General features: G+C 43.5%; 1 protein-coding gene across 2 annotated transcripts in view; it reads right to left on the bottom strand.

Annotated features, from left to right (window-relative positions):
* The window catches only part of KDM4B (lysine demethylase 4B), a 205,353-nt gene that overhangs the window by 101,211 nt on the left and 77,806 nt on the right, over positions 1-26,336 (bottom strand). For both annotated transcript variants that reach the window (XM_083594406.1, XM_083594405.1), the window contains 2 exons: positions 16,507-16,610; positions 10,758-10,895 (listed from right to left, as the gene is read on the bottom strand). In XM_083594406.1, coding sequence (XP_083450532.1) covers positions 10,758-10,895; positions 16,507-16,610 — 242 coding nt within the window. The remainder of the gene's footprint in view (positions 1-10,757; positions 10,896-16,506; positions 16,611-26,336) is intronic.

Raw genomic sequence — 26,336 nt, 5'->3', positions numbered from 1 at the left:
TGGCTAAGGCAAATATTATGGGGTGTTGGTGGCGAGAGCTTCTATGAAGGGGCCAGAGGGCCTTTGTGGGATGCATCTACTTATGCTAGCAGGAAGGGGGATTTTCTAACCTGCCATAACTAAAATTAATAAGCAGACTGTCAAACTCCCTGATCTACTGCCCTGAGGGGCGGGGGGTGGGGGTGAGATAATCAAACCTCAATTGGATTTGACCTGGTTCTTTAAAGCACCCGACTCTGACCTAACTGCTCAGTCTAGGCAGCTCACCTCTAGAAATAGACCAAGATGCTCTGCCATCTTTCAGCCTAGGGAATGTCCTGTTTCACCTCCCCACTGTGTGGCAACCAGTCTCCTGTCTTGACACAGGCTCAAAAAAGAAGATTCCTTGAACCCAAGGTTCATACTCGTACTTCACAACTTCATCACCAACTAGCCTCCATGTTGCAAAGTGAGTGACAGCTAGTACCTCAACCCCTACCTAGCTAGCTCTCCAATCATGGCCCACCAGTAATTTTGGTTGCCGTCTGCTGATATTTTGGGGAGAACTCCTGCCTGCCAATATGGGACTGCATCTTTTGATGGAGTAGATTTTGGCCCTGGGCCTCCAGTTCCTGGCCCCTACCTGGCAACACTGGGGTCCAAGTGTGAACCTGCTTCGATGAGATTGCTAATGGGGGTCCAATGTATTAAAGTGAGTTTGAGGCCCAAATACCTGATTGCAATCACATGGCTCTAAAGGAGGGGTAGCCAAAGTGATACTCTCTAGAAGTTGTTGGACTGCAACTCCCATTATTCTCAGCTAGCATGGCCAAAGGCTAGGGATGATTAAAGTTGGAATCCAACAACATATTGAGGGCACCACATCCGCTACCCCTGCCCTAAATGAATCTATCACTTGAGCAACCCACAGACTAGCCTGGGAACAGACTGGAATGTGTTAGAAACAAGACAAGCCCCTGTGTTGGAGAATGGAAAAAGCTCAAACAGAGATCAGTGATGGAAAGCTTGTCAAAGATGTGAGGTGGGGGTTGGGAAGAGATGAGTGCTACTTGTGCGCAGCTGATCGAAATGGGAGACAGGCAACAAGAGGAGGAAATTGACCCCATTTTGTATTGAAATAGATAATTTTAAGGCTTCTTAGGAGCAAATGGGAGATAAAAATGAAGCCGTGAAAATATAAGACTGAGGTAGCACAGATGTTATCATCTCCCACAGCCTGCTACTATTAATGTAATAGGGAGCCTAAGAAATTGCTCTCATCCACCAATTTCCAGTCAAGGTTTGTCAAAGAAATAGAAAGCCTGACATGCACAGCAAGGCGGGGGGGGGGGGGCGGGCGGGCGGCGGCGATATAATGCATAAGTGTTTCCATAAGAAAATTGCTGCTTCAGCAAACACCTTTAAAGAGAGACTGGGGGGGCGGCTCTGGGTTGGGCAACCTTATAAATGCTGACTATGAAAATGAGGCAGCAGGATCCCATCATACCCTACTATGGACATACAGCACACCTGAAGAAGGGCTGTAGCTCAGCCACAAAGCACACACTTATCATGTAGAAGATGGTCCTAGATTCACCAAAATCCCGGAGAGCACTGCCAGTAGATAATACTGAGCTGGGCAGTCTGAGTCAGTAGAATGGGGGATTTTACCCACAGTCTCTCTGATCCAAGACTATCACCCTCCCATATAATGCAGTTTGCACAACAAAAGAACAGAAAAAACTGATGAGTTGCCAACGTAACTGGTTTCAAGTCAACATTACACGCACTGAGTACTTCTTTCCTGTGTCGTTGGGAAGGATGCCTGCTGCACAAGGCAGGGTGTACCGAAGCAGCTTGTTCAAAGGAAACTATGTTTGGAGGCTGAGCCACAGTAACTATACCCCCATGCACTAGACAGAGCAGGCAGCTTGGAAACACGTTTTCATTAAGTGCTGCTGCAGGAGGTGGGAAACACAATACTTCCTGGTTGGAGTTATGTCACAGCTCTTGAAAGGTGTGCTTTAATTTAACACTATTAACAAATTCCACCATAGCCTTGTCTCATTTAAAGCTACAGCCACTGTATATTTAAAGACATCAGCATTTCCTCCTTGTGACCTGTGAACCTTAGTCAGTGAACCTCTTGTTTTTAAGCTTATTGTATCTCCCACTGCATTTTAACTATTTTAATGACTTCTCCATAGTGCGCCAGAAAGGAACCAGACTGCAAACCTGAGGCTCTTGGGACTATGACAGCAGCAACAACATAGACATATGCTGGCACAAAGGACAGGGCTGCACAAATATTTGAGAGTTTCTTAGCAGGGGATTCATACACGTAATTCATGCCCCCTGGTGTCAAACAGTATCATTAACATGGATTAGAATTGGACTTCCAGAGCAGTAAGATGGCGGCCACCATGGGATGCTGAGCTGCTGAGAAACAGCACCGCTGACTGGACTGACTGAGTGGCCCCTGCATCGCTGCCACCTCCACCGCTGCTGCTGAGAAAGGGTTCGGAGAGGAGCCAGGAGAACAACTGGCGATCACGCCTCCCTGGGTGACTCTGGCCACAAGGAGGGCCTACTGACCATCTGCCAGTGAACAGAGACCCCAGAGTTGGGAGACCTAGTCAGGGGGTGGGCAGCCTGTCTTCAGTTGGCAGGGAAAAACGCCAGCCGTGAAAGAAACAAAGCAAGCATCAAGGCAGAAATTGGTGGTGCACAGGAGAGAAGCCTAACCCTGACCCCACTCTTGGGAGTTGTCTGTCCCTGAGACTGCCGCCATTGCCTCGACCCTCAGGCAGCCGAGCCCAGCAAGCTCACTTCTGTGAAGTGGACCACTCCCAGATTTGTCCATTCATGACCCAGTAGAAGTAACCCTAAAAATAGGAGAGGAAACACAAACCACCCCATCATGGTCCTTTTAGCCCCCAAAGAGTTGTGGGGGGTTGTCAATGTAGGGCACTGTTCAAGAATGACAGATCAAAAAAGGAGTCCCTTAAACTCCTCCTTTTATCCTTCTGAAAAGGTATAAGCAAGTGTCACCAGCTGCTTGCCTGCTGGCCCTGAGGGCTATCCGTTTCCTATGTTGGCATTTTATCAAGATTTGGGGAAGTCACAAAAGGGGAGTGGTATCATTAAAATCTGAGGCAAGGACTTCTTTTTAAGGTGTACAAAACTCCAAGGTTAAGTGCATTTTAATCTGTACAGTCCTTCCCTTCAGGGGAATAGCCAGTGTCAAATGCATCTACATTAAAAACAGCAACGTTTAAATAAGCACAGCTGCCTTCAACTTCCACTATGCTCCCAGTTGAGAGAATCTAAAAGTCAGGTACATCTTTATGCAGTTACATTTGACCTCGAATATTGCCCTGAAATACATCTCAAAACACACTGGGATCTTGACTACTGTCTGGGAGATAGATAGATTGAACACCTCATCTTAGTTACAGTTCAACAGTGCATAGCTAGGTTCTGGAACTAGCCTGACCAACTGTGGCACAAGAAACACAGAAAAGCACACAGAGAGGTTGTCAAGTCGTAAGACACATGCACGCAGCTAACAGAGGGGAGACAAAATGATTTCAAAATTAAAAAAACCAACAACCTAGAAAAGATTATTCAAATGGAAGAAAATGGACTGGGGAGATGGGGAGGTGGAAGAGAAGAGAAGCAGCGTCTCAACACTATCAGTGTTGTGGCATTATCGCTGCATGACAGACTCTGTAATGAGCAATCCACAAGCAGTCAAGTAACACTTGGATTTGAAGTAATGCAAAAATAAAATTAAGCACAGAGGAAGCAGCAAGACGCTACCTGTTACTTACAAAGCCATCCTTGCTGTGTGAGCAGGGATTCTGTCAGGGTTCCCACTGCTGTATGCTGAAAGGATGGGGGGGTGAGAATTCAATTCTAAGAGTCAGGAATCAGAGACAGCCAGGAAGGCAGAGAGACAGGCAATCACACTCAACAGAAACCAACACTGAAGAACCAAGAAAAACCCCTCAAGACGAAAAAGGAGAAAGCCCTGTTACAAGCTACTTTACAAGTGACTGGCTGAGGGAGCATTTGCAGGTGGCTCAAGGGCTGGTTTGATCCTAGAAGTAAGACAAGACGAGGTCTGAGCAAGAGACTTCGGCCTATTGGTCACAATCTACATTCTTGAACTGAACACTCTCAATGCAATCTGAACCTGCTGCTGAATGTTTTGTGGAGCACTTCTTGTAATTTGCAAACAACACAAATGTTTTCATGTCTGTTATCTACAGGGTGAATGCAAAGAAGCATGCTAGAATATGTAAATTGATAAAAACAGAGTGGCCTTTTGATTCTGCACACTGAATAGCTTTGTGCAGTTCGAAAACTCGTATGCTACTCTATGAGAACAAGTTGGCCAATAAAAGCTATTGGTTTCTCTCTTTGAATTCTACCCTATGGGACTAAAACATATTTCACTGCCTACTGCAATGATTTCTCATTGAAGCATGGCATCAATTGGTGACAAGAAGGTTGGAAATATAAATACACACACACAAGGCAGAGGGAGTGACTAGGAAGTAGGAGAAGAGGAGTAACCAGAGGGACTGATGCCCAGAGCACTCTCAACATTTTGAATAAGCCCATGGGCTCAAAAGGGTTTGTAGCCCCTAAGAGATACAGACACCTAAAAATGCACTGGGCTAAAAGCATGGTGTATTCGCCTGCCACTCCCAAGGCTAAGGAGGAAAATCGTGATAATATTAGTAAGTAGGGCTGCAATGTTTAACGTGGGGCGAGGCCGAATAGCCATCTCTCTCACACAACTCTCTTTTCCCCACACCTATACCCTTGCTGGAGGCTTAGTCCGCCAATGTGGGAAAATCTGGGTGATTTTTCAGAGGGGGCTTACTTTTCAGAAAGGAGACCCAATGGATCTCCCCACTACCACCCTCTTTTCTAACTGAAACCAAAGCTCCAAGTAGTAGTTTGGCTGCACTCAAGCGCTCAAGCTGCCAAGCACTTAAAAAATGACATAGAGATTGCCCCGTGGGAACAATGATATAGCTATTTTTTTTGAACAAACAAATAAGCAAGCAAGCTTGCACTTATAAAACAGGAAAGTGGCAAACACTGTCGTAAAAGTGGCATTCTCCTATTTCTCAATCAGAAGAAATGCCTCTTCTAAGATGATGCCAGCTACGATACATGTGCATATCATCTAAAACCAAAGGGAAATTACTTCTTCAGAAATTGAATCAATAATTAGCTTTGAATTTATTTAACCAGATTGCAGCTCCAAATATTAGCCTTGAAGGCACACTAGGTTTGCGAAAAATGTTAGAAAGCCATTTCTAAAGCTTATTTGTGCTGGTGCTAGATGCACCATCAATAATTTTGCTTATAATCCTTAGTTCATTAATCTTCACAATTCTGCCCTACCAGAGTTAAGTAGGTGGTTCTTCTCCTCTGAGAGAAGGAAACTATGAGTGGTCCACATACGTAAAGCCATGGCAGTAAAAGCAATTATGACTGTAGTGCAGATATATACACACATTAAGACTCAGCAGGCCAATTTTCAGTTAAATCAGAGAGTTTAGAAGGCCTACTTGTGGATTCTCTCAGGTATAATCTGCTTTTCTTCCCAACAGCCAACTTTGCACCTTTAAACCTGCCACTGAAGAGCACATTTTCTGTTAATACCAATGCTTGTCCAACAATTACAGTGGAACTTGCTTCTAATGAGCCGATCATTAAACTCCCCCCATGTGCATTTGTGAAGCGCAGGCAAATCGTGTCCTGCCATAGTTAGCACCAACATCGGTCCAGTGAGTTATTAGTGCTGCTTGCTTTAGGATTGTGTATAATCACTCAAGTGTGAGTAACTAAAGAGCACACTGGCAAATGTAGTGTTGACTGCAGGTAGGAGGTGAAATGTAAATATTCTAAATGTTCTGAAGCCATAAGTCAGGAGTTGGGAATGTTTGGGCTTCCAGATGTTGCTGAACTACAACTTTCATCATTCCTTGAAAGCATGGGCAATGGTCAGGGGTGGTGGGAGTTGTCAGCAACATCTGGAGGAGAAAACGGAACCTGCCATAGTGGAAAACATGTTCCACCCCACAAACACCACACCAAAGATTCAGGAAAGAGTGAAATAAATGAAATAGTCACCTTTTCACATCCTAAACTTCCTTAACTGCTTTAAGAACATAAATATATGTATAACTTTACATACAGAACATACTGTCTGGTACAATCATGAGTATAGATGTTTTTCTTTTAACAAACCTATCTCACGTTTAAGAGTGAGACACAAACTATAGGGAAAAGGGACACAAACTATAGTCATGGGAAAAAGAAAGTGCACCCTCTCTGAATTCTGTGGTTTTGCATATGAAGACATAACAACAATCATCCGTTCCTAAGCACATCTTAAAATTAGGTAACTACAACCTCAGATAAACAACAACACATGACTGTGTCATGATTTATTTAACAGAAATAAAGCCAAAAGCTTGTAGAACCACCTTTAGCAGCAATAACTTGAAGTAATCATTTTCTGTAGAACTTTATCAGTCTCTCACATCGTTGTGGGAGAATTTTGTACATGATGGTACATGTTTCTGATCCATCCACCCTGGAGTTTAACATGGAACTGAAGCTACTTCTTGTTTTTTGGTGGTATTCATCAGATCAAAGGAGCAGCCCACACCTTTCTCCCACTAAATTTAGATTTTTCCAATCCATCAATAATGAGATCCAATATAAGAATACCACTCTATTCTCTATTCTATACCACTCTATTCTGCCTTGGTTAGACCACACCTGGAATACTGTATCCAATTCTGGGCCCCACAATTTAAGAAGGCTGGTGACAAGCTGGAACATGTGCAGAGGAGGGCAACCAAGATGGTCAAGGGTCTGGAAACGAAGCCTTACGAGGAGTGCTTGAAGGAGCTGGGTATGCTTAGAATGGAAAAAAGGAGAATGAGAGGAGATATGATGCCCATCTTCAAATATCTCAAGGGCTGTCACATGGAAGAAGGAACAAGCTTGTTTTCTCCTGCTCTGGAGGGGAGGACTCAAACCAATGGCTTCAAGTTTACAAGAAAGGAGATTCCGACTAAACATCAGGAAAAACTTCTGGACAGTAAGAGCTGTTTGACAGTGGAACAGTTTCCCATGGGAGGTTGTGAACTCTCAGTCTGTGGAGGTTTTTAAGCAGAGTTTGGGTGGCTATCTGTCATGAATGCTTTAGCTGAGATTCCTGCATTGTAGGGGGTTGGACTAGATGACCCTTGAGATCCCTTCCAACTCTTAAGATTCTATGATTCTGTGATAAATTTACATGTTGCCTGATTGTGGATGCAGTGTAGCACACTATTTGGGTAGGGTTTTTCTTGTTTTTATATGTTTGGTAATGTTTTGCTGGGTGCTTTCTATCATCACACCCCCTAGTTTGTTTTCATCAACCAGAAGGAAAGGATGCAGCCTGCCCTTCTCGACCAGCTGGCACATCTGTCATATTTTTGTTTTTACAACTGCTCTTTTGCACAACACTGTTCTTGCACAGAACAGCTTTTATTATTTAAAAATAAAAATAAAAATTCCCCTTGTGGATAAAGGCATGGGGAAAGGGAAAACCAGGAACGGCGGCGGGGGACGACGACGAACCACTTCATATGAAAGCTATTTCAAATCACTGCCTGCAGTAAACTTCTTTTAAACATTTATTTTGTTCAAAACTTGCATTTCAAAAAATAATAAGGTGTGAGCAAACAAGCTAACAAATAGCTTCACACAAGCCCATAAGTTTCTGAAATTGGGTGGGGAAGTGCCAGTTGAGGGGACAACAATATACATGCTTTTAAGCAGCACCAACTAGTGAATGAGAAATACCCAACAGTCTTTGGAGGCATGAAACTGAAACTGCTCATGTACAGACAAAGCCAAACATGGAAAGAGTGACCCACATATGCATGAATGCCCTAGTGTGGACACAGACAATCTGCTGGGGAAATAGTTCGGTTTTTTTCCTAAGATAAAAGCTGCAGTAATGTAAAAAGAGGATTATTTGGGCTTCAAGATAGTATGTAAACCACAGCACTGTTAGGAAGAAACAGAAGACATTCAATCCTATGCACACTTACCTGGAAGTAAACCCAGTGAATTCAGTGAAATGAATTTCTTAATAACAAATAAATAAGCATGGTTTTTTTGACTATTAGATTTATATCCTAATCTATTCCAATAAATAATATATCCTTGAAAAATAAAAACATAACTCATTTTCTCTCAGAAGAATCGTGTCTGCAAGGTCCACAGCTTCTGATTCTCAATGTTCACTTGGAGCTTCATGGATTTCAAAAAAGGGAAGATCTGTTTGCTTCCACTCTTATTGCATGTTAGTTACTTGCTCTATTTTGTGTGTGTTATTCACAATCACTTATCAGTTTATTTCACCTGAAGATAAAGGAAGCCAAGCAAAGTTAGAGGAGAGAGGCTGTGTTGTCCAAAAACCCTGCTACCCTGTTGCAGGGGAAGATGTTTGGCTACCACCCAGATGCTGCTCCATGCCCCAAAGCCTTAAAATGTCCCTTCCTCTCCCCCCACCCCACCATTTCTCTGTGTATTTTTTTTTCATCCTGGCTCCTCCTCGGAGTAGACTCTGGCTCCCAGGTCTGGGGGCAAGGCTGAAGCCCAGCAGGTTCCATCAAAGGAGTCAGGGTTCTTTGTGACTGAAGTATCACGGAATGAAATAGGCTTACATTCCCTTTTCCTCCTATACAACTTTCCCTCAGCTAAAGTCTTCCACCTTTGTTCTTAACATACAGGAAGCTTATAAGAACTTCCTCCATGGGATCACAAGATCTTCTGAAAGACAGCTTGCCCAGTGCTATCAATCTGGAAGGGAGTTCAGGGCTTGCTGGAAGGGCACTCTCTATTGACCTGGGGCAGCAGCAATGTCTGATGCTGGTATGAGCAATTACACTTGGAATTCCAGAACAGAGACTCCTCAATGGGGAAGTTGACATGGAAAGGTTTCCCTAAAGGCAGAAATTCTGAAAAGCCAAATTACCATTCTGGATAACACCAACTAAGTAAGCATGCACTGTGGGGTGATTGTCAGTGTGGAAAGAGAAGCACTGCTGCCCCTTGTGATAAAAAGCGAACAGCTGGGACATCTCCTCCTCCTCTCCCTAGGTCCCCCTACCTAGAGTGGATTGGAAAGTCTCCCCATCACTGCTTGTTCAGTAATTTCACGCTACAATGCCCAACAATGTAAGCACGGAGCCTCAATCTAAAGTCTCCACTTCCCAAATGTCACTTGTTTTTGAACACATGGCTAAGCCCAAAATTGCTTTTAATATTAGAGCAGTTGCCCACTGGCAGCTGCCATAGTTAAAACTCTTCTCAGAATTTCCATGACAAACTACCATTTTCTGGGGTCCAAAACAATGAAATTAGAGGTGTTGGGGTGAAAACCTAGCAAGCAAGGCCACAGCAGACAGGATCAGATTCCAAGTCCTCTAATAATAAAATTTGCTTAGATTAGCATGCTTTGTTTTAAAACGGAAGGTCTTCAGACAGAATTTTGTACTTAGGCCTCAGCACTACTTTAAAACCGAGTCTTGGGATTACAATTTCTCATGTGTGCTTCACTTGCACCAGTGATTTCCCAGAGACCTGGAAGTAGAGACCCACTCCCCCGATCCCCAATTCAGAACTGGAATAACCCTCAACTCTTACATAGTCTGAAAATAAACCTTTTCAGGTGCAAGAGTAGAAACTGACTACCCAAGGCAAGCCCAACCCATTTCTCCACGAGTCAATGTGTCTCATATAAAGGACCAGTAGTCAACTTCGTCCAGAAAGGGCTATTCTGTTTCAGGAATAGCTGGTGGTCACACCTCAGAGGCAGAAACAAGGCAGAATTATCTGCCCACAGTGGAGGCTAATTGGAAAGAGGCAAAGAGCAGTAAATCAAGCAGAGATACAGCAGACAGCTTTCTCTGTGGGACAGGTACTCTGGCCCAACCAGGACCTATTAACCATTTAACTCTTTTCTCTCTCACACACAAGTAGCTCTCCCATGGCACACACTTTGAAAATTACTGACAGACACAAACATATTGTTACATTGCAGCACACTATCTGGGGAAAGCTAGGGCTTGCACCAGTGTGCCATGTTAGCCACATCAAAGGAAAAAGAACCATTGGGCGCATGTGACAGAGGCTCCAGGCATACAAACAAGCAGCTTAATGTCTAATGTTTTACAATTTTTAATGTGCTGTATGCTGCAGAGTGGCTTGAGAAACCCAGTCAGATGTGCGGGGTATAAATATTATTATTATTATTAGCCAGAAATAGATGGAAGAGGCTGTCTGAGTCACATATCCTTAGCTGAGTAAAAAATGACGGTAAACCCCAGGAAACCATGGTTTGCTAACTGGGAGCCAGCCTGAGGAGTGTGCACTCTTTTCCAACCCCAGCACACGTTCCACATACACTCTTTGTTTGCCTTGACTGTGGTTAAGCCTTATATGTGCTAACTGTTAACACTAGGCAGGGTACCCATCTGAAACAGATTTTAAAACCAGAGTTTGAAGTGGCTTTGCAAACTTCAGCCGGGTAGCATGAACCATGATGCTGGTGTGAACTCAATGGTTCAGTCACGGTTTAGGCAGAAAATCAACAGGAAACCTAAGCCAGGCAGACCGGCTCCCAATTTGCAAGGCAAGCTTTGTAATTTGCCCCATACCAACTAAAACACCAGGATGTGGGAACTTACTTGGGTGGCCATCTTGCCGTAGTCGATCCACCGAAGTGTGGCGAAGTTGGTGGACTCTGCACAGTTGAACCCATGATTAAATCCTGCATGGTAGCCATAAGGGAAAGTAATCATGAACTCTCCGGCTTCTTGGGTGATCTGAAAACAGGAAAGGAAGAAAAGAATATGCCATTATCAAGCAAAAAGATAGCAAAGATTCGACCAAGGCAATGTGACCTTTTATAATAAATCTGTATTTGTAGTAAGAGGTGACAAGAAGTACCCCTACACTGAAACCAAGATGGTGGGCTGATTATGGTGACCCAGCACTGCTTTCAGGATTCTCCATATATCTTTGTGGGATCTGTTAGAAAAGACGGCTACCCCTTCTAGAAATATGGTTTTCCACAAGGAATTCTCATGGGAACAAACTAATGCAGGGAGGAAATGCATACATTCACCAACCCAGGTGACCTGCAATAAACTCTTTGCATGCCCCACCAGGGTCCCAACCAACTCCCCCCACATTGGCTTTATGCTGCCTGAAATCCAAGCCCCACAATCTTTTAGTGTTCTGGGAAGGCCAAAGGCACAATTCTCCAGCCAGACGTCACATGCAACCAAAACATTTCAGAAAGGCTTTTGACAAAGTGCCCTATGATATTCTTGTGAGGAGGTTGGTAAAATGTGGGTTGAATGAGGTAACTGTTAGGTAGATTCATAGCTGGTTGACTGACCAAACCCAAAGAGTACTCATTAATGGTTCCTTATCATCCTGGGAAAAAGTGATAAGTGGGTGCCGCAGGGTTCTGTCCTGGGCCCGTTAACAACGCCTTTGTAAATGACTTGAAGGAACAGAGGGGATGCTCATCAAATTTGCAGATGACACCAAACTGGGAGAGGTAGCCAATGCCGCAGAAGACAGAATCAGAATTCAAAATGACCTTAACAGACTGGAGACCTGGGCCCAAACTAACAAAATGAATTTCAATGCGGACAAATGCCAGCTGCACACATATAAGGTGGGGGACACCTAGCTTGCCAGTAGTACATGTGAAAAGAATCTAGGAGTCTTGGTGGACCATAAGCTTAACATAAGTAAACACTGTGAGGCAGCAGCAAAAAAAAGGCTAATGCTATTCTAGCCTGCATTAACAGAAGTAGAGTGTCCAGATCAAGGGAAGTAATAGTACCACTTATTTTGCCTTGGAGTTCTGTGTTCATTTCTGGGCCCCACAATTTAAGAAGGCTGGTGACAAGCTGGAACATGTGCAGAGGAGGGCAAACAAGCTGATCAAGGGTCTGGAAACGCAGCCTTATGAGGAATGGTTGAAGGAGCTGGGTATGTTTAGCCTGGAAAAGAGGAGACTGAGAGGAGATATGATATCCATCTTCAAATATCTCAAGGACTGTCACATGGAAGAGGGAACAAGCTTGTTCTCTCTTGCTCTGGAGGGAAAGACTTGAACCAATGGCTTCAAGTTACAAGAAAGGAGGTTCTGACTAAACATTAGGAATAGCTTTCGGAAGGCAAGAGCTGTTTGACAGTGGAACAGACTCCCACAAGAGGTGGTGGACTCTCCTTCCTTGGAGGTTTTTAAGTAGAGGTTGGACGACCATCTGTCATGCATGCTTTAGCTGAGATTCCTGCATTGCAGGGGTTGGACAAGATGACCCTTGGTTCCCTTTCAGCTCTATGATTCTATGAAATATAATAAATAAATCTCAAGACCACCATAAACTACAGAAATGCTGTCACTGTCTGCAGAAGGGGATCAAAGTGACAGTATTGAGTCTGGCAATTTCAGTTGCTATGGCAAATGTGCAGCATCCTCATATGACAGGCCCCAGGTATTCTTCCCAAACTTAGGTGCTGCTGTGGCGGGGGGGGGGAGGGAAAAAGGGCTGTCTCTGCAGTAGCATGGCAGCTTTTAGTCCTCTCTCTAGTTCCAGTGTTAAGAGGAAGACTGCAAATTGTTTGGCCACTGCATTAGCAAACCACTCCAGAGGAACAAATTAATCAGCCCCCACAACTCTTCCCAGCTCTGTAATTGGAGAAGTGGAGGCGGCTTCTGCAGGCAGTGCCTTGCCAGGACATCTTGGAGCTGGGAAGGGGAACAAAAGATCGTCCTTGACCTTGCACAGAGAAGCAGCCCAAGAAGCAAATAGAGGGCAGGTTTCTGGCAACCACAATTTTTGGCTTAGTTATCAAGTCCAGGCAAAAATAGTGGACCTCTAAAACCATTATTTGCCAGTCTCAAGTGCAGCATATCAGGCAGGTGTAGTCTGAGTCCTGGCAAGCAGCGCTGCACATATCTCAGCAGCTGTATACTCAAAACATAGGCATATTTGTACAGTGGGGGAATCAAACACTAGAGAAGCACTGTAGTTTCAACCACCCACAAAAGTCCACAATACAGTTGCTTTCAGGTTTTTGCGTCTTTCACAAAGATTTTCCCCACTTTCCCCTAAATCATTCCCCTTTCACTTATATTACACATGTGAGACATCTAAATCAGAGGTACCAAGGAAGAAATCAAGAGTGGGACAAACTTTCATAGGATGAGATTAAAAAACCAGGATGTCAAGCACCAATTTCATATCCATCATGTTTGCAACAGCACTGTGTGTGAGAGAGAGAGGGGGGGGGGAAATATGAATGCGCTGGCACCCACTTTTCTCGTTTCTCTGCCACCAGAGTGGAGAGGTTTGGGGGAAAAACCACATCCTTACTTATTATGTAATTGGGGAGCTGAGGTCTTAAAACATCTGGTTTTCCTCATTTCAGAGGGAAAGAGAGTTTGATCATTTGATTTGGACAACCAAAGATGGGGAAACTGGCTAATGCATAAAAGAAGGCCTTCTACACACCTCCATGTACTCACAACTTGGGTGTTTGCTTTAAAAACTGGGATCCCTCTGAAGAACAACTAACATCAGGTCTGCTGAGCATCACCAACTAACCTGCCACCCTCTGGATTGGTTGTCTTTATCCTTATTACCACATAATTGTACAGTGGTGCCCCGCAAGACGAATGCCTCGCAAAACGAAAAATGCGCAAGACGAAAGGGTTTTTCGGTTTTTGCGTTGCTTCGCTAGACAATTTTCCCTATGGGCTTGCTTCCCAAGACGAAAACGTCTTGCGAGTTTGTTCGCTTTTTTCTTAAAGCCGCTTGAAGAGGCGCAGTTGCGACGGACCGTGCTTCGCAAGACGAAAAACATCGCAAGACGAAAAGACTCGCGGAACGAATTAATTTCGTCTTGCGAGGCACCACTGTACAAAAACTTTCCAGCTGGCTGAGTTGGGCATTAACTAACATAGGAAGGGAAAATGTCATAAGGATTTCTCCACCTGATGGGCCAAAATGTCTTCAGCCAGCCCTGACTGAGGCAGCAGCACCAGCACAGCAGCAGCAAGCAATGCTCCTGAGGCATGAAAAGTGACTGGTTAAAACGCTGCTGCGACTTACTGAGGTGCTAATGTGTCACAGCCTAATTCTTAAGCATGAGGACTTTACTCCAAAGAATGTTTAAGAGGGACAACCATCTGCACTCACGACCTCCCTCCCCTCCCCTGAGGAGAGCCAGCCTGACAGCAGTACTGTAGGAGGCTTTGTATTCCTCTGCTTCTCCCGATAAAGGTGAGAGAAGTTCAGGCCTGGCCTCTGGTGCCCAGCTCCACTTGAACCTGTTCATAAATCAAGGCAAAGCTGCAGACAGTTAAGTTAAGCAGACAGAGAGATTATGCTCCTGTCAGAAAATCTACATCCCTGTGTCTTCATCCCAAGACCCACAGTGCATATCCTCCTCACATCACTGCTGTCAACATTATCCCGCCAATAAATTAGAAAAGCACTCCAGGTGACGGATGGGCTTGGGTAGAAAAGTAATAACTATTGAGGAAAAGCCAGCACCGGCTGCCACTCACAGTGAAAAGCCCTGAATTTACTGACTTCTGCAAGGCCTTCACAGAATAAATGGAGAAATCAATAGCGGATTACAGAAATACACATTTTTAATTATTAAAAAGCTCAGGTATCGATCTGATTTCTTTAGAGAAGTAAATACCATTACTAAGATTTATAAACACCCAGGTATTTGCCCTGTTTGAAGCCTGCCAGGAATTTTGATGCATTTGTGGAGGGAGAAATGGGAGAAACCTTCGGCTTGCTTTCTGTGAATGGAGGCCACTTCTGGAGAGGGCTGCTGCTTTAAGTTAGGCTGGACTTGATTGGGACAAAGGAGGTCCTCCTGCATCACCTTACCACAATGTGGCCTCAGAGGAGGAGCAAGAAGCTGTCAGGAAAGCAACATCCCTCCCCTGCTGGGGGCCAGGCCCTCAGAATCTTAAGGCCAACCTTCCCTTGCCTTCAAAAGAAAAGGCATTCAGCATTCAGATTCACCAGCCTTTAAGAGGCCTCCATTCTTGCATTGTGTACACACTGAAACAGAATTCTATGCCAGTTTCCCACATAGCTAACATGGAGATTTTGCAAGGGCTCTCTCCCATGTTCTGTGTAAATGCAGCAGCCTGACCAACATCTACTCAGCCTGACAAATAAAGTGTCAGAAAAAGCAGGCTAAACACAAAGTCTTAATGCCAAAGATAGAACACCCTCTCTGGTGTGCTGCAAGTCATATTCTTCCCTACTGTGAACAGTCATTCCTTTCAGAACTGTGTGATACCCCTTTCTCAGGTGGTGTTTAAGACTGCACTAAACTTCCTACATCCTTAAAATAATTAGGAAGCGTAAAGAGAGGTGTGCAATTCAGGAAAACTTTTATAGCACTATTTTTCATGCTGAAAGCTGAAATGATTCTTCTCACTCCATTTTCAATGAAGACATCATTACACTTTGGAAAAGAGCTATGCAGGTTGCTTAATGGCCAATGCATGCCTTGCTTAAACCTGTCTTCTATATTCTCACAACTACAAACTACCTTAAACATCAACAGTTCAACTGGGAAAGAAAAATGGTGGACTGGAGAGGTGAAGGCTCCATAATGTTAAGTCCCTGTAGGATTCCAACACAATTCCTCCCCTGCAGGGAATGAGGGAAGGGGACTGAATTTCTACTCTGTTTTTCAGTTCCCACACTCAATGAAAAAGGAAAGAGAAGCAGAATGGAGCTAATGTTTCTGGCAGGATCTTGTGCTACACCTTTTAATTTCATTTTTGCACAGATTTAGGGTAGAAGAAATGAAAGTGGTCCCATTTTATCCTCCCAACAGTAAGGGTGAGAGACTTGGCCAAGGCCATCAAGCGAAGAACACTTCCTTCAACCCTGAGTATTATTCTAGCTAGCAACCAGTCACAAATATATGGTGGTGATTTTTTTTTTAACAATGTCCTCAAGTGAATGGTTGCCACACAACATCAGGCATTCTTGGGTAATGCTGATTGTCTAGATTAATTTCAATTGGGTTTCTTCAATTGGGAAACCCAGCCAGATGGGCAGCTGAGGAAGGAATTAAAGAGTACCATGCTTCACAAGTTCCACAGTACTAGTTTTGATGGCTCTTTTTCAACCACTACAATCTCAAACCACCATGGATCTCAAAGGGTTCACAATAATAAAACAAAATTTATAGATTTGTCTCTGGAAGTAAAAATGCATCACCATCAAGTTATTTCCCTCAACCAGAACACTGAACCTAGCTCAGAACCCTACTTTTGAGTGTTTAACGTAACATTATGCTGGAGGATTCAGCTCTCGACCAGCATACTCTGAAAACCTGTGTGTGTCCTGAAACATTATCCATACATACCCGGTCAAAAGGGATGCCGTATTTCTTCAAGATAGATGGTGAAATGAGGGTCATCTTGTGGCGGAGGAAGGCGTCGCACCCTTGAGAGCTCCCAGGGAAAAATCCTGCAGGAGGATTCAGGAGAGAAACTATTACCATCACTGACCCTCAGGCCCCTTTCCAACTCTACAATTCTATGAGTCTATGATTTTGTATCCCAAGGGAATCCCCTCTGACCACATAGAGGAAGTGCCAACAGCTGCATACTTGTTACTTATCCAGGCATCATTTTTCTCATGTATATATAAAAGCTCTAAAGGGGGGGGGGGAAGCGGCACCATCATAAACCCTCAAAGTTCAAACTAGGCAAGTAAGATGCACAAGGACCGCCTCTCTCCATATGAACCTACCTGGACTCTGAGATCATCTTCTGAAGCCCTTCTTTGTGTGCCTCCTCAAAGTCCATAAGAGGTCCAGTGGGTGGCAACATAAGAACAGGCCTTTTCTGCAGTGGTTCCCTGTTTGTGGAATGCTCTCCCCAGAAAGGTTTAGCTCACGCCTTCATTACACACTTTTAAGTGCCAGGCAAAAATGTTCCTGTTTAACCAGGCCTTTTAAATGTGTTGTGGTCAGGGGGGGATTATTGGGTTGTTTGGGTTTTTATTATGTATTTTGTGTCTTTTATACTGTGATTTTATGTTGTGAACTGCCCCGAGATCTACAGGTATAAGGTGGAATACAATAATAATCCATAATAATAATAATAATGAAAAGTAATAATGTGTAATAGGGAGCTCCCTGCCCCACCCACCCACAAACTCAAATAAATATGTTTTGAACATGCTCAGACTAACTATGACCAGATGAAGATGAATCAGCAGGCAGAGCCCCTAGGTTTGTGCAAGCAGGAAAGTGGGAAAAGGTGGAAACATGGTAGTTTTGCTTGGTAATCTCTGGAGGGAAGCAAAACCTACTGGAAACAGAAGCTGCACTTTCAGCCTAATCCACACAAACAGCAGGTGGTGTCAAAACTGTTTCTCTGACAGTATGCAGACTGCAGGTGATGGATCACAGAGCTAAGTTTCCCTGTGAAAAATACTCTCTACTAGGCTCAAAACCAGCTCAAACTATTTTTTTCTCCCATGCCAGTTTTCTACACATGATTGTGTGTCTAATCTCTCAGCTGCCGTCCAAAAACAGTTTTATCACCTTATCCTCTGGGTTGGATTTTGCTCACTGTAGACCTACTGAAATTAATGGATTAAACAAAATAAAAAAATTCCTTCCAGTAGCACCTTAGAGACCAACTAAGTTTGTTATTGGTATGAGATGTTGTGTACATTCATACTTCTTCAGATACCAATGGATTAAAGTTACTAGTATGACTAACATTGGATACCACTGTGTGTGTGAGTATAATAAATACTGAATAGCTTTGTTGATAGAGCAAGAGACTCTTAATCTCAAGGTTGTGGGTATGAGCCCCACAATGAGCAAAAAGATCCCTGCATTGCATAGATTCCTATGGAAAACCATCAACGTCAAGAGTGTGAGTGTGTGCATCCCTTCAAAACGGAATAGAAAGGAGCTGCAAGGGATGAAAATTCTGTTGTCCATTATGTGTGGGGCAGCAATATGAGATTATATTACAGTGGTACCTCGCAAGACGAAATTAATTCGTTCTGCGAGTTTTTTCGTCTTGCGAATTTTTCGTCTTGCGAAGCACGGATTTCCTGGGTATTAACGGTTTTAAGAAAAAGGAAACAAACTCGCAAGACGTTATCGTCTTGCGAAGCAAGCCCATAGGGAAATTCGTCTTGTGAAGCAACTCAAAAAACGAAAAACTCTTTCGTCTTGTGAGTTTTTCGTCTTACGAGGCATTCGTCTTGCGAGGTACCACTGTACACCCATCCTCAACATACAGCACTGGCTGTTACTGAGCTATCAGGCACAATTCAAGATGCTGGCACAAAACCATAAATGGCTCAGGAACACCTATTTTATTTATTTAACAGAATTTGCATACTGCAGAAGCATAAAAGGCTTCTAAGCGTACGTTTTTTTACTTACCCATTACCAACCAACCTTGGGAAAACATCACCACCAGAGACAGGGCCTTCTTGGTGGCAAAACCCCATTTAATGTGACACTTACTGAACATCAACTGCAACTGCAACAGTTGAGCTTTAGCTGGTATCTTATGATGCGACTTGTGTGAGTTACTTTAGGCTGTAGAGTACCCAAGTTAATATGCTATCGTCATCCTGAAGGTTACATTTCTCCACAACTCTATCTGCCGCCTCCTCAGCAGGCTTTTACACATTTCTTGGTTAGCACTAAGAAGAATGTTCTCCATTGGGGGTTTGTGCTCCCTCGAAATCAGCAGGAAATATCCTATGCAAGCTCTTAGTATTCCACAAAAAAACTAATGCTGTTATGAAGCATGTTACATGAATGCACCCGAAGCATGAAGAAAAAAATGCTGAGTCTCAGGAAACTACCACAGGTATAAGGTATTTGTTCTTTTAAACGACTCTTCAGCGCTCAAGATTTCTATAGCAGCTGGCAGAATCCGGTGCACATGCTTGCAAAGGTTCAGATATATCCCTGAAACCACCTTTCTGAATAACCCTGCAGCAAACTAGTATTCCAGATTGAATAAGCACTGAATGGGCCATTTTGTGTGAAATCCTCCAAAGTGGTTACTGAATTCTGAAAGCTTTCCTTTGCTTGCATCATCAAGACCACTCTTCCAATCGCAAGGTTATGTGCAACCATTATGTAGATCTAATCACACTCAGGTTGAGAGACACACTGTGCAGCTTTGTTTCTACATCTATAATCAGAAATATTGACCTGATATTTTGCTGAGGAACAGAGAGTATTGTTGAATTCCACTGCACCCAAACTAGTCCTCCTTTAATCTAAAGTGCCAGCAACAGAATCCAAGGGACATCACCCATTTTGAGAACAGCATAATCTAGTAGAAATGTAACCGTCCCACACAACTAAGGCATGGCCAACATCCTGTTCCTTTCTGTGTGCCTCGTGTCAATGCCACACATCTCACACCATCAGCTTCACCAGCTTTAGTATCTTGATCTGCAAACACCTATATTGCCATACAATGTATTTTTACCCACTTAAAAGAGTTTTTAACAAATTGGCTGTCGTTATCAAAAGCAACATGTGCAGTGGCGATTTTCAGGCGTTGTGAACAGTACCCTCATTGCTACATGTCAATTTCTATTTTCGGTTTTTCAAGCTATGTTGCAGCAGACAATGACCTTGTAGGCCTCCAACTTCAATGACCTTTCTATTTCCAACCCTGCTATTATAGCTAACCCAAGCTGAGAATGCCTTGCTGGCTTCATTCTTCTATTAGTGGCAGCATAAAACACATCCTGAGAGAATGATTTAATCTCCCTTTTCGTGTCCTCATTTTTTCCTCTCCTTGGTTCAAGCTCTGGAGTGTAAAGAATGGCTTCAGTTTAAGTCTGGAGCACCTTCCTCTCTTTCTAAATAACATGCTTCAGAGGCAAACTGTCTGGAATAGGGCATCTGTCACGTCAGCACTGAAGAACCCCTTGTTCAGAAGAAAAGCTGTATCCTTTACACAAATGCTCAATTCAATTATTGCTCCTCTCATAACACTTTGTCGATCCAGATGGAACCCTTACATTAGCAAGTACTATGTGGAGACTCCACATCCTGCTATCCACATCACTTCCATCAACATGCCAAGGTTTTCACCTATAGGTACTACCAATTTAAAGGTTCCTGCTGTGCCTCCTATGTTTAAGTCCTTTCACTGTCTGTAACCAGTTGTGTAGGGCCTGAATGTCCTCTGGCAGAAATGCTACACTTTCCTGAAGGAGACACTCATCTATTAAAGTACAAAATGCCACCACATGTGGATGAATGTACCTGCCTTGTTCTGATACCACAATATCTTCTGCTGGCTCTTCTGATTGCATTTGGAATTCAAAAAATATACAATAATAAACCTCCTTTGCACCTATGCCATGGATTCCAGTGGCAATGGCTTCAACCTTAGGCAGCTAGTGATGACCTTTAAAGCTCTAAATAGCATGGGGCCAGATTATGTGACGGACCACCAGCATCCCTATCTGCCTGCCCATACCTCTGAAGCCCTACTGAGGTGTTCACCTATCAAGGTGAGACTGGAGAGCACATGGATGACAGCACTATTGGCAGTGGCTCCACAATTATGGAATACAATTCTTCAGGACATAAGCCAGACACCATTCCTCATGGGTTATAAAATGCTTTAAATATGCAATGTAGCCTTTAGTAAACAAATGGGATTGAAGTTGCAGAATTATTATTTCGGTCTGGTCTGGATAATTTTTGTACCTTCCTGGCCATAAAGTCAGCTTTTAATACTGCATGTAATATCATTTTGTTGTCTTAAAGGTAAAGGTGAAGGTACCCCTCACCACTAGGTCTAGTCACGAACGACTCTGGGGTTGCGGCACTCATCTCGCTTTACTGGCCGAGGGAGCCGGCGTACAGCTTCCGGGTCATGTGGCCAGCATGACTAAGCCGCTTCTGGTGAACCAGAACAGCGCACGGAAATGCCATTTACCTTCTCGCCAGAGCGGTACCTATTTATCTACTTGCACTTGACGTGCTTTCGAGCTGCTAGGTTGGCAGGAGCTGGGACCGAACAACGGGAGCTCACCCCGTCGTGGGGATTCGAACTGCCAACCTTCTGATCGGCAAGCCCTAGGCTCTGTGGTTTAGACCACAGCGCCACCTGCTTACAAACACTTGTTGTCTTACAAGATTTAAAATTTGTATTTTATTCTAAGTATTGTACTGTATGACATGCAGTTATAAACACATTTATTAAATCAACTAACCATGGCTAGAAGAATCCAGTTCTCCAAGTTAGGAACCTTGGAAGTTGCCTGGTACAGAGTCAGACCATTGGGTCCATCTAGCTCAGTATCATTCAGATTGGCTGGTAATGGCTCTCAAGGGTTTCATGTAGGGTCTCTACCAACCTTACCTTGAGATGAAACTGAAACCTTCTGCATGCAAAATAAATTCTCTACCAGAGGATTTCAATCTCCTTTACATGTGTGCAGAAGGAGAAGGGAGGGGAAGGAAGTGCGCTAGCCAAAGGCTTCTCCAGACCCATTCCCATAACCGGGCCGTAAGTTAATTTAGGAAGATGATAAATTTTGTTTTCGAACAGTAATTTGTTTGGTTACATGTGCAAAAGCAAATCTGGGGACTCACCTGAAGCATGGAAAAATTGAGGTGGCAGATGCAACATTTGTGCTGGGAGGATAAACTAGTTTGAAAAATGAGGCAAACCACGGAAAATACAGCCACAGAGAGCAATCTTGTCTGTTTTCTATCGCTGCGACCAAATATGTTAATGCTTATAAGAACTGGCCCCTGAGAAAGTTGTCCTCACTGCACATGTCTCTGAAGGAGAGTACTGTTAAGAGTTTGTTGCGAAATTTGGAAAATAAGGACCTTATCTCGAAGGCAACACCATTGTGGGTTCGGGCTCCAGCACATGCTGCACAACTGAATTCTGCTGGGATAATGTGGAAGCAGACTTGGAAAATTCCCCAAGGGCACCTGGCATTTGCTTCTGGTACCCAGGAATTTACATTTTCTCATTACTCCACAAGGCAGATGCTAGTGTCAATGTGCTGCTGGCTTCAGAATGGCATCTGGGAGTGTAAGATATTTTTCTACCCTTGGATTGATCCAAAGGAGATTCTGGCTAAAAACTTTCTGACAGTAAGAGGCGTTCGACGTTGGAACGGTCTCCCTTGGAAGGTTGTGGACTCTTCTTCCTTGAAGGTTTTTAAGCAGAGTTTGGGTGGCCATCTGTTATGGATAAGATTCCTGCGTTGAAGGAGGTTGAACCGGATGACCCTTGCAGTCCTTTTCAACTCTACAATTCTCTGATTTTATGATCCTGGTCATGACTCATGGCACTGAAGTAACTCACTCTCTAGCCTTAGGATTTTGCATCAGTCAATGCTTCCACTATATGCTGCTGATTAAACAGGTCCCAGTGGGCAGGCAGGGGGAGAATGCTGGGAGTGGAGGTAGGGAAGAGGAGGAAGTATACAGGGAGCAAAATATAATTCCAACACTTGAACAACAAAACACTAATTGATGCTACATAATGGAAGAGGGTTTTAAAAGTGCAAAGAATTACTGGCTTCTGGCAACTCCCCCCCCCCATACTAAAAGCATTTCAATTAGAATTATGAGTGCCTGCCACCCAGTTCATCGTCCTTCTCTGCAGTTCCTCTTTTTAATGCACAGTTTAAGTGGCTCTCATTAAAGCTACTAATAAAGGAGCACATTTTAAGTGATTAGCACCAATAACGTGGCAACACATTAATGGTCCCTCCATGGGCTCTGCAACTCTCCCAGCGAGCCCATTTATAGCTCAGCTATTCATTTTCCATATTAATTGCAAGCTCATTCCATGCTCTGAACATCTTTGGAACAGTGATGCACTGGAAAGCAGGGCGTTACTGCTGTTTGTTGCTCTTCACCGCTGATGCTGACCCCACCTCCTTCTAAACCACAAATGCTGTAGGGGAGTTTGTTTAAGACCGCAATATGCAAGTCTAGAGGGTAAACAGACTACTGATATGATAAACCCATAAACTCCTAGAAATCTGGTACTAGAGATTAAGGAAATAAATGTGATCTCATTTCTGCTGAGGACTGGCTCTTAGAAACTGAAAAGTTCTTCTCTAACTCCAGCAGAGGGGAACAGCTACAATGGTACCTCGGGTTACAGACTCCGCTAACCCAGAAATAGTACCTTGGGTTAAGAAATTTGCTTCAGGATGAGAACAGAAATTGTGTGGCAGCGTGGCGGCAGTGGGAGGCCCCATTAGCTAAAGTGGTACCTCAGGTTAAGAACAGCTTCAGTTTAAGAACGGACCTCCAGAACGAATTAAGTTCTTAACCCGAGGTACCACTATATTGCCATAGCAGACAGAGAAGACACTGTCAGGTGTCTGAAGGTTTTAAGAGAAGTTTATAAGAAGTAATGATTTAGTGTACAGTAGTACCTCGGAGGTTGAATGGAATCCATTCCAAAAGTCTGTTCGACTTCCAAAACGTTCAGAAATAAAGGCCCGGCTTCTGATTGGCTGTAGCCAATCAGAAGCCGGGTCAGACGTTCGGGTTCCAAAGAACGTTCACAAAACAGAACACTCACTTCCAGGTTTGCGGTGTTCGGGAGCCAAAACGTTTGACTCGCAAGGTGTTTGGGATCCAAGGTACAACTGTATTACGTTGTTACCCACCCTGTGTATGCCAAGGGGAAAGTGCAATATACATTTAAGCAAACATTCGTACACAGAAGGTGTTTTGTGTATGCTAAAAATTAGAGCAATTAATGTGGAAGAGGGATCTATCAGCAGTTATTAGCTATGAAATCTTAGAAGTCAAACATCCATGCAGTATACCTTCAGTTAACAGGTGCTGGGGTGTGACTGACACCCTGATCGTTTTGTTTTCCCTGGAGCATCTGACTGGTCACTAGTACTGAGTGCTGAGCTAAATAACTCAGCAAAGCTATCAACAAAACAACACCCAAAATTTCCAAGTTGTTCCAACTTTAGGTTCAAATAAGAAGGATATACTTAAAATGAAAGCCACACTCCATGCTTTTCATTTAATGCAGATTTCCAAATTCTATTTTAAAAAACAAAACACCACATACACATACCCTCTTATGAGCAATTGGGACTTATGGAGCTCTATGCTTGCTGAAATTGTAGTTTTTGTAAAGCTTTGACATATGACCGAGTGAAAATGGTGTGGGTATAAAATTGCTTTGAAGCTCTCATTTTCCAGTCAGTGGTTTTCAATATGTTATTTCTATTTTATACGATGTCACTAGAGTGAATGGCTTCCAAGAGAAAGGCGATGATGGTTTCCTTCATCTGGGCACCTCATGTGTTTTTCTATTTACTTGACACTATAATTTCAGTCCAATCACTGGCCAGCCTTATTTCTTTTGCCCCCGCCCCCCCCCCAAGAAATGGTCGGTTAGGTATGTCAATGAAAAGGCTTCACACACTGACAGACTACTTTGGGTGTTGAAAGTAAGAGTGGGAAAATTCAGCTGTCTGGGTAGTGTTCATTGTCACCCAGCAGCTCTAAACTTCCAGTAATAATTTGGTGCTACTAAATAAAACCCTGCTTTACCTTGCTTGTTGGAATTCCTTTGAAAGGGAGGGGACTCACTTCTACAGTCACTTACAACCAGGCCAGATGATGCTGTGGGAGCTGGGGGTTTTCTACCCCACTCACTCTGCAATCTTGGAAAAGGGGTAGGATGAAACACTGCTGCCTCACACCAATCTATTCTCCTCCTTCAAGCAACAGTTAGCTGACTACAGCAGAAGCTGATCTCTGACAATGCAACAAGAACCACTGCTTTAAGACCACAGACTCAGATGCAGAGGAGGATGTGCTCCTGTTGTCAAATGGTAGCAACAGCTCCTCCTACACCACTATATTCTTAGAGAGTGTGGGTAGAGTGAGAGTAAGCCAGTCCCTAAAACCTATTCCATGTTGGCTGAAGCGCGGTCACTTCCCTTTCAAAGCATTCAAATAGGTGAAGGATGGCTTGCATTAAAATATTCCCCCAGTGAATAAACCAAGCTTTAAGTTTAAGTATTTTAAATATTAACACAGGGAGTAGACTTGACATCTTGCTATTGCTGTTTGGAGAGATAGTGGAAACAGAAAGACTGCATCTCAAAGGCCGGCATGGCTCTGACCAGTATACCACAGGGGCCTTACATGTGTGTGACAAAGGAAGAGGAGAAGGAGAAGAAGGAGGAGAGAGAGAGATGATATCAGGCCCAAAATCCTCAATGGAACAATTTTATCAGATATGTGCTCAGTATTCTTCTATACTATATAGCACAAGGCTGTCTCAGAGGCGTCTGCTTATCAAGTAATTAGCCTATCTCTGGGTAGCTGCCACCTCACCACATAAATTATATCAGCCCTTACGGGGGGTGGGGGGGAGACAGGCCCAAATGCATACCCTCCAACATTTTTCTGATGAATATAGGGACATCCCATTCCATAATGATAATTTTACTATTTATATCCCACACATCTTATTGGGTTGCCCCAGCACTCTGGGTTTTTTTTTTTTTTAAAAAAACTTCCCTATACAGGATCGCCTTCAAATGGCTCAGGGGTTGGATAACTCCATACCCTGGAACATTTCTCCAGTGAAAATAGGGACATCCTAAGGATAAGTGTGACATTCAAGATCAGAAACCAGGACGGCTTCTCTAAATCAGGGACATCCCTGGAAAATCGAGACACATGGAGGGTCTGCACGTGTGCTCTTGATTCTGTGTCTTTTAAAAATTCAGTTTGCTTCCGGGTGTGTAAAGTGGGAGGATGTCATGGAGTTGATAGTGCAGTAGAGAGGGGCAAGGAAAGATGAGAAGACTATCATCCCCACAAATAGGTATTCAGACCGTAACATAACACTGTCAGCTGAACCAGCACATGCCTTGTTATATATATCACAAAGAACTTCGATAATTATGTCCCACTAAATCCACAATTATTGAACCTGTAGGCACTTTCTAAATGAAAAATGCTCAGCAATCAATATGAATGGTGTTTGTATTTAACAGACTAAATACAAATGAAGAAATAAGAAATGTATTATAAAGACATTCTGCATTATTATTAAGTTTTCAGTAAGGATCAAGAGAGAAAGCCGAGGGATATTGCCTGTCCTGCCCTAGCCTACACCATTCCAAAGGCATCCACTTTCCACTGGGACAAGCATTTTA

This window comes from Podarcis filfolensis, assembly GCF_964270895.1.
Source record: "Podarcis filfolensis genome assembly, chromosome: 18".
NCBI lineage: Eukaryota > Metazoa > Chordata > Lepidosauria > Squamata > Lacertidae > Podarcis > Podarcis filfolensis.
Note: the sequence above shows the minus strand (reverse complement) of the source record. Positions and strands in the feature narration are given on the sequence as shown.